General features: G+C 43.6%; 1 protein-coding gene across 2 annotated transcripts in view; it reads right to left on the minus strand.

Moving 5' to 3' along the window:
• LOC110493154 (Golgi apparatus protein 1) overlaps positions 1-15,359 on the minus strand; it is a 41,887-nt gene that overhangs the window by 8,384 nt on the left and 18,144 nt on the right. Inside the window, exons 7-22 of one of the 2 annotated variants that reach the window (XM_036952324.2) lie at positions 11,504-11,690; positions 9,972-10,186; positions 9,626-9,747; positions 9,383-9,484; positions 8,967-9,120; positions 6,132-6,170; positions 5,376-5,513; positions 5,037-5,123; positions 4,862-4,924; positions 4,168-4,281; positions 1,974-2,062; positions 1,670-1,880; positions 1,364-1,501; positions 795-918; positions 252-394; positions 6-107 (exon numbers count right to left, since the gene is read on the minus strand). In XM_036952324.2, the coding sequence (XP_036808219.1) occupies positions 6-107; positions 252-394; positions 795-918; positions 1,364-1,501; positions 1,670-1,880; positions 1,974-2,062; positions 4,168-4,281; positions 4,862-4,924; positions 5,037-5,123; positions 5,376-5,513; positions 6,132-6,170; positions 8,967-9,120; positions 9,383-9,484; positions 9,626-9,747; positions 9,972-10,186; positions 11,504-11,690 (2,028 nt within the window). The remainder of the gene's footprint in view (positions 1-5; positions 108-251; positions 395-794; positions 919-1,363; positions 1,502-1,669; positions 1,881-1,973; positions 2,063-4,167; positions 4,282-4,861; positions 4,925-5,036; positions 5,124-5,375; positions 5,514-6,131; positions 6,171-8,966; positions 9,121-9,382; positions 9,485-9,625; positions 9,748-9,971; positions 10,187-11,503; positions 11,691-15,359) is intronic. The other variant, XM_036952330.2, reaches the window with a different exon arrangement.

Raw genomic sequence — 15,359 nt, forward strand, 5'->3', positions numbered from 1 at the left:
CTCACCTCGTCAGTGCAGTGCAGCTGCAGCTGAGGATCCAGTCTGTAGTCCAGAGCTGACTCTTGCAGGATAACCCTGATCTGATCCTCACAGTCAGGAGACAGACGCTGTGGACAACATTACGCGTTTAGTACACATACGTAAACAGAGAGATATTTAAAAAAATAGAAAAACGCCTCAACGCGGTAGTAACAAACCCCCCCCACCAACAAAAAAGGTGAACCCAATGCAGTAACCCAATGCATTCTGACCTGGTCGGCGTATTTGAGTTTGAGGCAGGAGACGACCTGTCCCTCTAGCTCGCTGTCCCCTGTAGCCTTGTTCAGGATGCTCTGGCAGAACTTCGGGATGTCAGCCTTACACGACTTCCTCAGCACCGGGTTCAATCTGTAGTCTGGACAGGACACACGGGAGAGGAGACAGGGTGAGAACCCCGTGGTTAGATATCGGGAGAGAACAGATGGGACATAGAAGTAATGCTACAGAGGTGCTGTGTTTGCATACTGGAAGCCATAATCTCTGCTCAGATTGTGAGCAGTGGAGGCTGGTGGGAGGAGCCAGAGGAGGACGGGCTAATTGTAATGGCTAGAATGGCAGAAATGGAACTGAGTCAAATATGTGGTTTCCATATGTTTGATACTGTTCCATTAATTCCATTTCAGCCATTTGAATGAGCCCGTCCTCCTATAGCTTGTCCCACTAGCCTCCTCTGATTGTGCGCTATAGTGTGTGTGTGTGTGTGTATGTATGTGTGTGTATGTATGTGTGTGTATGTGTGTGTGTTCAGTATCTACCCGTGTTCTGTGTGATCTGTCTCTTGGTGATCATCTGTTTACACTTGGGGTCCATCAGCTCGCTGTTCTTGTTCTGCTTCAGGCACTGCAGCATGTTCTTGGCATCAGCCTCAGTGCAGAACCGCTGGTAGAGACAGAGACAACACTATGAAACTTAGATAGAACCCTGATGAAGGCAGCGTAGCTGTCGAAACGCTGGTTGTTATTATAAATTACATTCATTGCATGGGAGCCACAGACTATGCAGCTTTTCTCTTGTAAGAGTCCCGGACTATAAAAGCACTGGAAGAGAATATGCATGGGAGAGACCAACAGGCACCACAAGCCCCATTCATCCTATCTGTCTGACAGTTTTACTAACCGCCAGGAACCTCTTCTTCAGAAAATTATAATTATACAAAATACACTCAGATTTAATTCCAGACGCAATGCAATCAGCAATCATGGTTTGATAGAGGCGCCTTCGAGCATAACTACATTGTTGAAGACTTCCTTACATTCCTTGCATTTTCCTTGTGTTTGGACCTGTGTCCTTGTGTGCTAAAACGACGCAGTGAAAAAGTACATACCCGGATCATCGGCTTGCAGACCCTCATGAGTTGGTAGTCGAGCTCCGAGTCCATCATCTCTACCTCCTGCAGCTTAAACACCTTGTGGTGACAGCGTTGGGTCAGCTGCTTCTTGTTCTCCTTCAGACACTCGATCACCTATGACAGAGAGAGGGCACTCGTCTTCATCGTCATCCTCGTCAAATCAGTCTCATGTAGAAATATCACCGTTGCTAAACGCTTTTGTCTGACAAGAGAGGCTGTCGTCCGGCTGATAGGAATCAGATGGAGAGGAATGTGTTTAGAACACGCATCAATAATACTGACCTGTGCGTTTCCAAAGGCCACATTCTGGCACAGCCGCCCGATGTCCTGCTTACAGGAGTCGTAGAGCTCAGGCTCCAGACGGATATCCTCAGACATCTCCAGCTCCTCCACCCTCAGCTGCTTACGACACTTGACAGACACACGCTGCTCCTTCATGTCCTGCAGAGTGTCGTTCCTCACCGTGGTGCTCAGACAGAGCACTACATCCACCCTGGAGAAAATGAGAGAGAGGGGAGCGAAAGAGAGAACGTTTGTTTGACATTTTGCTTAACTATTTCTGGGTTCTCACTCAGGCAGCACTCACTTCTTCTTGATGTTGGGGCAGAGCTTGAGCACGTCCTCTTTGCAGGCCATCTTAAACTTGTAGGAGAAACGGAAGTCTTTAATTTGGACCTGGGAGGGAAGAGAAGGGACGAGCAAAAGAAGAAGGAAAGAGCAGAGAAATGGGAGTGAATCGACAGTCAAGGGCATGGGTGCAATTCTCACAGGGATCACACACACATACTTATTATGTTTCAGATCAGGAGTGCTATTTGATTCGGCCACGCCTCCTTGCCCGTCCAACAATTCCTAATCTACCACCCCTTCTAAACGCGACTAGCCCCGATGCTCCTACCTCTTTTCCCCCTGCCACGCTACAAAGTTTCTCCCTGCAGGCGGTCACTGAGTCCGAGTTGCTGAAGGAGCTCCTTAAACTTGACCCCAAAAAGACATCTGGGTCAGATGGTTTAGACCCTTTCTTCTTGATAAAGGTTGCTATAATCGCCAAGCCTATCTCTGACCTTTTAAACCTGTCTCTCCTCTCTGGGGAGGTTCCCATTCCTTGGAAGGCAGCCACAGTGCATTCTTCATTTAAAGAGGGAGATCATGCGGATCCTAACTGTTATAGGCCTATTTCTATTTTACCCTGTTTATCAAAAGTGTTGGAAAAACTTGTCAATAATCAACTGACTGGCTTTCTTGAGGTCTATAGTATTCTCTCTGGTATGCAATCTGGTTTACGCTCAGGTTATGGATGTGTCACTGCAACCTTAAAAAGGTGCTAATTGATGTCACCATTGATTCTAAGCAATGTTGTGCTGCTATTTTTTACTGACTTGGCCAAAGCTTTTGATATGGTAGACCATTCCATTCTTGTGGGTCAGCTAAGGAGTATTGGTGTCTCTCTCAAAGAGTGCAGTGTATAAAGTCGGTATATCTGCTGTCTCAGCCACAGCCTGTCACCTAGTGAGTGGCCCACGCTCTTCTCAATTTACATCAACAACATAGCTCAGGCAGTAGGAAGCTCTCGCATCCATTTATATGCAGATGATAGTGTTATACTCAGCTGACCCCTCCCCAGATGTTGTGTTAAACGCTCTACAACAAAGCTTTCTTAGTGTCCAACAAGCTCTCTCTGCCCTTAACCTTGTTCTGAACACCTCCAAAACAAAGGTCATGTGGTTCAGTAAGAAGAATGCCCCTCTCCCCAACGGTGTACTTACTACCTGTGAGGGTTGAGAGCTTGAGGTAGTCACCTCATACAAGTACTTGGGAGTATGGCTAGAAGGTACACTGTCCTTCTCTCAGCACATTCCAAAACTGCAGACTAAGGTTAAATAAATCTTGGTTTCCTCTATTGTAATCACTCCTCTTCCACCCCAGCTGCCAAACTAACCCTGATTCAGATGACCATCCTACCCATGCTAGATTACGGGTCCTTAATTTATAGATCGGTAGTTAAGGGTGCTTTTGAGCGGCTAGATGTTTTTTACCATTCGGCCATCAGATTTGCCACCAATGCTCCTTATAGGACACATCACTGCACTCCATACTCCTCTGTAAACTGGTCATCTCTGTATACCAGTCACAAGACCACTGGTTAATGCTTATTTATAAAACCCTCTTAGGCCTCACTCCCCCCTATCTGAGATATCTACTGTAACCCACATCCAACATACTTCCTGCTAGTCACATTCTGTTAAAGGGTCACCAAAGCGCACACATCCCAGGGTCACTCTTCTTTTCAGTTCGCTGCAGCTAGCGACTGGAACGAGCTGCAACAAACACTCAAACTGGCCTGTTTAAGTCTGTTCTGTCTCTCCTCATTCAGACTCAATTATGAACACTCTTACTGAAAGTTTTGGCTGTTTCGCGTGATGCATTGTCGTCTCTACCTTCTTGCCCTTTATGCTGTTGCCTGTGCCAAGTAACATTTTTACCATGTTTTGTGCTGATACCATGTTGTGCTGCTGTCATGCTATATTGCTACCATGCTGCCATGTGTTGCTGCCATGCTGTTGTTGTCGTCTTAGGTCTCGCTTGTCGTGATGTGTGTTTTATCCTATATTTTTAATCCCAGCCCCCGTCCCCACAGGAGGCCTTTTGGTAGGCTGTCATTGTAAATAATAATTTGTTCTTAACTGACTTGCCTAGTTAAATAAAGGTTGAATAAAATAAAGACAAATGAAATACACCAGTGTTGGGAGTATATTTGGAGTTGGGCCACAGAGACTCACCAGCTGGAAGTGTGTGACGCCCACGGCACACTTGTCGTTCATCTCCTTCTGGTGTTTGTTCTGCACCAGACACTCCATCAGATCCCCCGTGTCGATCTGGTTATCTGCCACCTCCTGGGAGAGAGAGTAAGAAAAATAGAAAGTGGTCAGGAGCCAAAGACCATAAGGAAAAAAGTTGGAGTGCTGTTAGAGTCAGAATACAAAGCCATTGAAATACAGTATGTCTCTTGTCCTTATAAGAATCAGTGAAATCAGTTAAAGATATGTAGAAATCGTTCCGCCATTTCCTGGTTACTAAAATTCAAATAGTTCGCCTAGTGTCAGTTTGTGACAAAACACGCAAGTATAGTGTAGAGAATCATTGTACCATCTAAACTACTGTGAAATATATTTTCCATAACCAGAAATATTGTATTGTCAGCTGTTTGAAGCTGGTGTACAAAACAGAAAGAACAAAAACTAAACTTAAAATGGGAAGCATGGAAATAACGCACATAGAACAGATCTACCGCTTCTTTGACTTGCTTTCAATGAGAACAACAGATCTAAAACTCACATTTCTTTTTTAATTATGGATAATTTGAAATTCTAGACTCTTGGCAGGATAGATATCCTTGTCATTGGTAGTGGAATTGAAAAGGGGGGGTTGGTGGTATGAATAGCCCCTCATCGCTGGGGTAGAGGTAGGACTCACGTGACAGTAGGACTGGATGACTGGCTCACAGGCTCGCATCAGCAGGGTCTCAATCTGAATGTCCTGGTGGGAGGAGAGAAGAACATCCTTTTACCATGTGACCAACCATAGTTTACCACAGCCAGTTCCTCACACAGAGCAGTCGGTCAACGTGTCCCTGGTACTCCTTTCTTACCTCAGACTCCAGTTCAGTCAGGTTGCCCACCACATCTTTGCACTCTGACACCAGGTCTTCTAGGTGGTCCTGTAAACAGTCCAGCTCCTGGAACACCCCAAAAATACCATGTCAGACTTCAATACAGAAAACATACACCATGGTTGTGCAATTATTACTGTGCCCCTGGTCTAAGCCCAACATGGTTGACCACATGTTATAGTTAACGAGTACAAAGCCTTCTAAAGAAAAATGATCCCGCCAGCAGTTACAGGCTACAATAAATAGATGGATGATATGGTTTAATATGCAAGTGATAATAATTGTGTGATAAAGACAGCAGGTGGTCTCCTCCAGTACCTGTCCAGACTCTGCCTTCTCACTGCACCACTTCCCCAGGTCGGTCATACAGCGCCTCTGCAGCTCCGGGTCCAGCTTCACATCCAGCGCCCTCTGGTGGAGGATACGCTGCACCTCCACTTTACAGTCCCGAGACAGCTAGGAAATATCAAAGAATAGAACTCGGGATCAGGGTTGGGGTCAATTCCCTTTCAATTCGGTCAATTACAAGTCAGGTTACTTCCTGAAATCAAATGGAATTGAGGCCAACCCTGTTGAGGATGCAGGACAAGCGACAACCAGGCAGTAGGGGACATTGGAGCCCAAGAAAGACAAGCAAGCGTCAAGGCTAATGGGATGTCCCATCAAAATGAATGATAATTTTGCTTGTAGTGTACCTTCAGTATATTGATTGGGTGATCACATTAAGACATTATCCCAACATTGTCAATGTCACCAAGCAACCATTCCAGTCAAATATTCAGAGATTATTCAGATTATAGTCATTTTCATTGCAAGGCTGAAGATCATTCCCGAGTACAGAGACCATTACATGACCTAATTCCACTTCTGACACCAATGCCACATTCAACATGTAAAGGTGCACACTGATACATCAAGTGATAAGATATATAGTTACATTTTCAGAAATGTGTTCAAATTGACATTCGACAGCAACAAAAAAAAGCCCACATTCTCCCTTATTTTGATCAGAATCATCTTCAGGAATCAGAACCCAATCACATCACGATAATCATCATCACTGAACTTACTTACAATGTAACCTTGTTTTCCTGTTTGTTCCACTGCATTCCCCTTTTAAAAAGGACAACACTTTCAGGATGTACTGAGGACAGATGTACGGTATTTCTAAAGGTCTAAGATCACTTCAGACAATAGTTCTTTATGTGATTATTGCAAGTAAATCTATATCGCTATTCCTCTACATTAGGCACTGATGCATTTCCTGTGTGCAGTACGCTGCTGTCAATCATGAGTATATTAAGACATACGGTTTGGACACACCTACTCATTCCAGGGTATCTTTATTTGTACTATTTTCTACATTGTAGAATAATAGTGAAGACCGCAAAACTATGAAATAACACATGGAATCACGTACAGTAGTTACCAAAAAAGTGTTAAACAAATAAAAATATACACTGCTCAAAAAAATAAAGGGAACACTTAAACACAATGTAACTCCAAGTCAATCACACTTCTGTGAAATCAAACTGTCCACTTAGGAAGCAACACTGATTGACAAATTTCACATGCTGTTGTGCAAATGGAATAGACAACAGGTGGAAATTATAGGCAATTAGCAAGACACCCCCAATAAAGGAGTGGTTCTGCAGGTGGTGACCACAGACCATTTCTCAGTTCCTATGCTTCCTGGCTGATGTTTTGGTCACTTTTGAATGCTGGCGGTGCTTTCACTCTAGTGGTAGCATGAGACGGAGTCTACAACCCACACAAATGGCTCAGGTAGTGCAGCTCATCCAGGATGGCACATCAATGCGAGCTGTGGCAAGAAGGTTTGTTGTGTCTGTCAGCGTAGTGTCCAGAGCATGGAGGCGCTACCCGGAAAAGGCCAGTACATCAGGAGACGTGGAGGAGGCCGTATGAGGGCAACAACCCAGCAGCAGGACCGCTACCTCCGCCTTTGTGCAAGGAGGAGCAGGAGGAGCACTGCCAGAGCACTGCAAAATTACCTGCTGCAGGCCACAAATGTGCATGTGTCTGCTCAAACGGTCAGAAGCAGACTCCATGAGGGTGGTATGAGGGCCCGACGTCCACAGGTGGGGATTGGGCTTACAGCCCAACACCGTGCAGGACGTTTGGCATTTGCCAGAGAACACCAAGATTGGCAAATTCGCCACTGGCGCCCTGTGCTCTTCACAGATGAAAGCAGGTTCACACTGATCACATGTGACAGACGTGACAGAGTCTGGAGACACCGTGGAGAACGTTCTGCTGCCTGCAACATCCTCCAGCATGACCGGTTTGGCGGTGGGTCAGTCATGTTGTGGGGTGGCGTTTCTTTGGGGGGCCGCACAGCCTCCATGTGCTCGCCAGAGGTAGCCTGACTGCCATTAGGTACTGAGATGAGATCCTCAGACCCCTTGTGAGACCGTGTACTGGTGCGGTGGACCGTGGGTTCCTCCTAATGCAAGACAATGCTAGACCTCATGTGGCTGGAGTGTGTCAGCAGTTCCTGCAAGAGGAAGGCATTGATGCTATGGACTGGCCCGCCCGTTCCCCAGACCTGAATCCAATTGAGCACATCTAGGACATCATGTCTCGCTCCATCCACCAACACCACGTTGCACCACAGACTGTCCAGGAGTTGGCGGATGCTTTAGTCCAGGTCTGGGAGGAGATCCCTCAGGAGACCATCCGCCACCTCATCAGGAGCATGCCCAGGCGTTGTAGGGAGGTCATACAGGCACGTGGAGACCACACACACTACTGAGCCTCATTTTGACTTGTTTTAAGGACATGACATCAAAGTTGGATCAGCCTGTAGTGTGGTTTTCTACTTTAATTTTGAGTGTGACTCCAAATCCAGACCTCCATGGGTTGATACATTTGATTTCCATTGATAGTTGAATGTGCTGACAACAAAATCACACAAATTATGTAAAGAAAAAAGTATTTAATATGAATATTTCATTCATTCAGATCTAGGATGTGGTATTTTAGTGTTCCCTTTATTGTTTTGAGCAGTGTATATTATATGAGTTTCTTCAAAGTAGCCACCCTTTGCCATGACAGCTTTGCCCTCTTGGCATTCTCTCAACCAGCTTCATGAGGTAGTCACCCGGAATGGATTTCAATTAACAGATTGTTATGGCAAGAACAGCTCAAATAAGCAAAGAGAAACAACAGACCATTACTTTAAAACATGAAGGTCAGTCAATCTGCAAAATGTCAAGAACTTTGAAAGTTTCTTCAAGTGCAGTTGCAAAAACCTTCAAGTGCTATGATGAAACTGGCTCTCATGAGAACCGCCACAGGAAAGGAAGACCAAGAGTTACCTCTGCTGCAGAGAACACGTTCACTAGAGTTAACTGCACCTCAGATTGCAGCCCATCATTTGTTTTTCTACAGGACAATGACCCAACACACCTCCAGGCTGTGCAAGGGCTATTTGACCAATAAGGAGAGTGATGGAGTGATGCATCAGATGACCTGGCCTCCACAATCCCTTGACCTCAACCCAATTGAGTTGGTTTGGGATGAGTTGGACCGCAGAGTGAAGGAAAAGCAGCCAACAAGTGCTCAGCATATGTGGGAACTCCTTCAAGACTGTTGAAAAAGCATTCCTCATGAAGCTGGTTGAGAGAATGCCAAGAGTGTGCAAAGCAGTCATCAAGGCAAAGGGTGGCTACTTTGAAGAATCTAAAATATATTTTGATTTGTTTCACACTTTTTTGGTTACTACATGATTCCATGTGTTATTTCATAGTTTTGATGTCTTCACTATTATTCTACAACATAGAAAACATCAAAATAAAGAAAAACCTTTGAATGAGTAGGTGTGTCCAAACCTTTGACTACTACAGTATGTAAATATGAATGCATGTATGTCTATGGGTGCAATCCTACCCGCCGTCCCTGCTCCTCTGTGCGGTACGCGTGGCGGTACAGACAGGAGAAGATGGCGCCGGGTGGCATCATCTCGCTGGTCTCGTTCCAGCCGTGGGTGTGACACAGGCGGGAGGCATCGCCCTGGCACTTCTTATACAAGATGGGGTCCAGTCTGGGAGGCAGAACGTGTAAGGGACAGTCAGTCAATCAAATGCATCTCGAATGCCCTTTTTACATCAGCAGTTGTCACATAGTGTTTAGTGTCACATAGTGCAAGAGCACGATGTAGGAAAAAGCCATACCAGGAAAATGCAGTGACCAGTCATAATAAAAACCCTTACATGGAGCCTGGTCAGGCTCCTATATGAACGATACAGTGGTTAAAAAGGCTTTGAATGTATGGAGGATCCCCATAAACTAGCATTGCCACTTACTTCCAATCCCGTGCTATGAAGTACTGCAGCTCCAGCAGCCTGTGTTCGCAGTCCTCCACCATCTTGTCTGTGTACAGGTGCTCCATCAGACACGACAGGATCCTACACAACAAACACACATTACCAGAGCTGAAGCATGACAGATAAATGATGATATATTTTTTTCAATCACTGTTCTGGTAGTTCTCTTTCCTATTATCTATGTAAAGTGAGCAGGGGAGTGGAAGATTTTTGGTGACTCACATCGGGTCTCCGTTACGGATGTGTTTGCAGGCTGTCTGGATGACAGACTCACAGGCCTCGTTTAGGGCCCGGTCGATACGGTAGTCTGCCCCAGGGTCAGCCTCCTGGATCAAAGTCTGGAGCTGGAGGGGGGTCAATAACAACCAAATCAACCGATAGAAATAAAAGTTGAAAAAAAAAAAAAAAAAACATTATTTGGAGCGGATACCTGTGTACACTGTCTATTTTGTTCTGGTCCATGGCTGCTCTTTAAAGCTCCAAACTAAATGATTGTGCCCTTAATCTCAGTCTTGAGAACTCATCTTCTAATATCTATGGTGAGATTTTGTAGGTGAACTGAACTCACAGCTTTCTGGCAGAGGTTGTCGATGGCGCCCAGGTCTCCTCGGCCTACCCTCATCAAACAGTGCAAGGTGCGTCCCTTGCGGTGGAGTCCGGAGCAGTGGGCCTCGATCTCCCCACGGCAATGCAGCACAATCTCAGGGCTCAGAGAGAAGTCCTCCATCAACATCCTCCTGTAGTCCAACATCTCCCCCTGACATTCCCCGCTCACTGTACGACCTGGAACACATACACACACACGTCAGGAAATGTCATGCGGGAACTGCAAGTAGCGCACTTGAAAGACATTTAATTTCATTAACTGAAGAGAAAAACACTAAAAGTAAGACCAGAATGACCCCATATGCGTTTTGTACTCCAAAGGTATACATTGCCAGTCAAAAGTTTGGACATGCCTACTCATTCCAGGGGTTTTCTTAATTTGTACTATTTTCTACAATGTAGAATAACAGTGAAGACATCAAAACTATGAAATAACACATATGGAATCATGTAGTAACCAACAAAGTGTTAAATATATATATATATATATATATTTTGATTTGAGATTCTTCAAATTAGCCACCCTCTGCCTTCATGACAGCTTTGCACACTCTTGGCATTCTCTCAACCAGCTTCATGAGGTAGTTTCAATGAACAGGTGTGCCTTGTTAAAAGTTAATTTGTGGAATTTCTTTCCTTCTTAGTGTGTTTGAGCAAATCAGTTGTGTCGTGACAAGGTAGGGGTGGTATACAGAAGATAGCCCTATTTGGTAAAATATCAAGTCCATATTATGGCAAGAACAGGTCAAATAAGCAAAGAGAAATGACAGTCCATCATTACTTTAAGACATGAAGGTCAGTCAATGTGAAACATTACAAGAACTTTGAATGTTTCATCAAGTGCAGTCGCAAAAACCATCAAGCACTACGATGAAACTGGCTCTGAACGGATGATCTCCGCATGTGTGGTTCCCACCGTGAAGCATGGAGGTGGTGTGATGGTGCTTTGCTGGTGACACGGTCAGTCATTTATTTAGAACTCAAGGCACACTTAACCAACATGACTACCACAGCATTCTGCAGCGATACGCCATCCCATCTGGTTTGTGATGGAGTGCTGCATCAGATGACCTGGCCGCCACAATCACCCGACCTCAACCCAATTGAGATGGTTTGGGATGAGTTGGACCGCAGAGTGAAGGAAAAGCAGCCAACTAGTGCTCAGCATATGTGGGAACTTTCAAGACCATTGGAAAAGCATTCCAACACCTCTTGAAGCTGGTTGAGAAAATGGCAAGAGTATGCAAAGCTGTTATCAAGGCAAAGGTTGGCTACTTTGAAGAATCTAAAATATGTTTTATATTTAGATTTGTTTAACACCTTTTTTGTAAATTCATAGTTTGTGTCTTCACTATTATTCTACAATGTAGAAAGTAGTAAAAAAACAAACATGGTGTGTCCAAACTTTTGACTGGTACTGTACATTTACAAAACATAAGAGATCGAACAGGTGGACACACAGATATAGGTTAGGAAGACAAGAGCCAGCCCAACCTCTGTGTACGGCAGACTCGAGACAGAGTAGCAGGTAGGAGAGGCGTGCCTCGCGGGCGCGGGGCATGTTGGTGTCCGCACTGCAGCGGTACTTCCTCAGGTCCGTCTTGCAGGCCTTGGCCAGGGAGTAGCTCACCTTGTAGTCCTGGGCAATCAGTTTCTGACGAGTGGTCAGAGCATCTCTGCACTGTGGAGGACAGCCACAACACACCACAGCTCTGTTCACAATTATTGACTAATGGCCAAAAGAACAAAAAAAGATTGACCAGAACAGACTTTCCAGTTTTTCCCCTAGGATTTGTGGGCGTGGTAATGGTCATGGCCAATGGCGCTGCCTCCACCCAAAATTTTAGAGGCCCTCCTCTTGGCCACAGAGACAACATTTTGCTATTTTAAAGTAACTGCCCAGTGTTTCAGATTTCTATAATTAATTACAATAGCAGTGAAACAGTTATTTCCCAAAAATATGTTAAAAAGCAGCTTTTCTTTGTTGGAATGGTGTGGGCATATACCAGTTTTTGAAGTGTTTTTTCTCCAATTTATACTTTATAGGATGAGTCAACAACATTATTTGAGTATGCGTTAATACAAACTTTTAAAGGTGATATTTTCACTGGGCAGTTTCTTTAAAGCTAGTTTCTTGCAATTCTACACTCAACATTAATGTTTGTCCTTGTCTGGGACAAGTAAATAAAATAAATTAAGTGGACAAGAATATATACACTAAACAAAAACACAACAATTTTACTGAGTTACAGTTCATATAAGGAAATCAGTCAATTGAAATACATTTATTAGGACCTAATCTATGGATTTTACATGACTGGGCAGAGGAGCAGCCATGGGTGGGCATAGGCCCACCCACTGGGGAGCCAGGCCCAGGCAAATCAGAATGAGTTTTTCCCCCATAAAAGGGCTTTATTACAGACAGAAATGTTCCTCAGTTTCATCAGCTGTCTTTGTGGCTGGTCTCAGCTGCCCCCGCAGGTGAATAAGCTGGATGTGGAGGTCCTGGGCTGGCGTGGTTACACTTAGTCTGTGGTTGTGAGGCTGGATGGACATACTGCTAAATTCTCAAATATTCTTTAAGGTGGTTTATGGTAGAGAAATTAAAATTCTATTCTTTGGCAACATCTCTTGTGGACGTTCCTGCAGTCAGCATTGCACGCTCCCTCAAAACATCTGTGGCATTGTGTTGTGTGTCAAAACTGCACACTTATTTTTCACCAGCACAAGCTGCACCAGTGTAATGATAATGCGTTTTAATCAGATTCTTGATATGCCACACCTGTCAGGTGGATGGATTATCTTGGGAAAGGAGAAATGCTCATTAACATGGATGTAAACAAATTTGTGCACAAAATTTGAGAAATTATATTTGTGTGCATATGGAACCTTTCTGGGATCTTTCACTTCAGCTCATGAAAGCTGGGACCAACACTTTACATGTTGCGTTTATATAGTTTTGTTCAGAATACATTTCAAACAATTACTCAGATGGATCAACGCCAACATTGGAATAATATTCAAATACATTTTTAATGTATATAAATAAAAAAGCCTACATGTCAAAGTGTAGGTGATATGCATATGCTATAGGCTATAGCCTTGTGTCCAAACCGGTGCTAACGAGGGAAGCGCCAGAAAGTGTAGCCAAACTTTAATGACACTTAATTTACCTACATAAATATAGGCTTAACACAAGTCCTTTTGACAAATATAATAAAGAATAATTCATATTTAACGTCTAAAGCAGGAGTATTCAACTATTGCCCTACGATATCCGGTTCTACCTGATAATTCATTGCATACAGCTGGTGTCCCAGGTCTGAATCAGTCCCTGATTAGATGGGAACAATGAAGCAAGCAGTGGAAATGGCTTCGTGGTCCAGAGTTGAGTTTAAAGGGGTCTAAAGGCTTGATTCTTGACATACTCGAGGCACGGTTCATTCAGATCAAATCGTCACAAGACCGGAGCGTGAAGGACAGTGCCTGTTGCGCACCACACAGGCCAATGGCGATCCGTCATTCAGAGCCCCACCTGTTTTGAGCCCCACATTTTTTGCAAAAACATATTTAAAAATAGAAATTGGTGCTTTCCTGTTATGTTAGCATTAATACATGCCACATCAGTTTGCAAGCAATGTAAAAATATATACTCTACCGTTCAAACGTTTAGGGTCACTTAGAAATGCCCTTGTTTTTGAAAGAAAAGCACATTTTGTCCATTAAAATAACATTGAATTGATCAGAAATACAGTGTAGATATCGTTAATGTTGCAAATGATGTAACTGGAAACGGCAGATTTTTTATGGAATATCTACATAGGCGTACAGAGGCCCATTATCAGCAAGCATCACTCCTGTGTTCCAACGGCATGTTGTGTTAGCTAATCCAAGTGTATAGTTTAAAAAAAGGCTAATTGATCATCAGAACCCTTTTGCAATTATGTTAGCACAGCTGAAAACTGTCGTGCTAATTAAAGAAGCAATAAAACTGTCCGTCTTTAGACTTTTTGAGTATCTGGAGCATCAGCATTTGTGGGTTCGATTACAGGCTCAAAATGGCCAGAAACAAAGCACTTTCTTCTGAAACTCAGTCTATTCTTGATCTGAGAAATAATGTCTATTCCAGGCAAGAAATTGCCAAGAAACTGAAGATCCCGTACAACGCCGTGTACTACTCCCTTCACAGAACAGCGCAAACTGGATCTAACCAGAATAGAAAGAATGGGAGGTACAACCTGAAAAATCTATTACGGCATTATGATTCGACCTTGTTTTTTTCCGAGTTCCCAGTTGTGTTGACAGCACCATAAGAATGCCAGACTTTGATGACAAAATTTGCCCACAAAGGACCACGGCGCCACCTTACTGTTCAAGTGAGCACAAATGTATTGAATGCTGCTGTATAAATGATATATGCCAGGGAGATATGTATACTGTAGCTAAAAAAGAAATACTAACTGTATGTTGTGTAGTAAGATGTTAGTCGCCCATGTGCCTCACCATAATAATTTGGTCTATTAATTTCACCTACTGTTCTGACTTGGTGGTGAACATGTAGCCTATAATCTGTTTTAGAGAAATGTCATCATTGAATATTGTAAGAGCTTTCATCGTCTGCTTATATGCCCCCTTTATTTATCCTACGGTTCTGACTTGGTATATAAGGAGAACACTAAGAAGGGCCATGTTCTGATTTCTGACATTGTACATTTCAAAAGTGCTAAACAAATAGTTATGGACTACGTCCGTCCTAGTTCGCTCATTAATGTCTAAATCGAAAATGTCATTAGAAACCACATTTGATTAAGCAAGTCAGCCATATAATTTTTTTTAGGCAGTAAATGCGGCTGAATGAACTGTTTTGCTGCCAGACAAGGCTCTACTGATAGCTAGGTGTAGCAGTGGTAAAATGTTGGGATTGATGTTGGGACAGCTTTACGTAAGCCCTAACAGATTGTGGGCACCGTTTGTCGTTGTTATAGTGAAATTAATATATTGTTTAGTATTGTGTAGTGGCTTTGCTGGCATGCATTCCACATGAGTTTTTTTTGCCCGGCCAAGATTTACATGCTAAAATCGCCACTGGCAGAGGCGATCCGCATTTAGAAACTATTTAACCATAAACTTAAATTGTTTAATGCCATGAAACAAAAACGTATCATGTTCTATTGGTTTTCAAAGTTATTTTATTGTCCAGCAGCCAAAGACATAATCTCAGTCAAATTAGTAATATATAGTTTCATCTGTGTTATATGAAACCACTTGCGCGTGCAATGCACTTTTGAGATCAGTGTTCTCACTAATTGTATTTTGAAACAGTCACGCGTAGCCTACAGCCATGCGCATT

This window comes from Oncorhynchus mykiss, chromosome 2 (genome assembly GCF_057628025.1).
Source record: "Oncorhynchus mykiss isolate SJ-2025 chromosome 2, ASM5762802v1, whole genome shotgun sequence".
Taxonomy (NCBI): domain Eukaryota; kingdom Metazoa; phylum Chordata; class Actinopteri; order Salmoniformes; family Salmonidae; genus Oncorhynchus; species Oncorhynchus mykiss.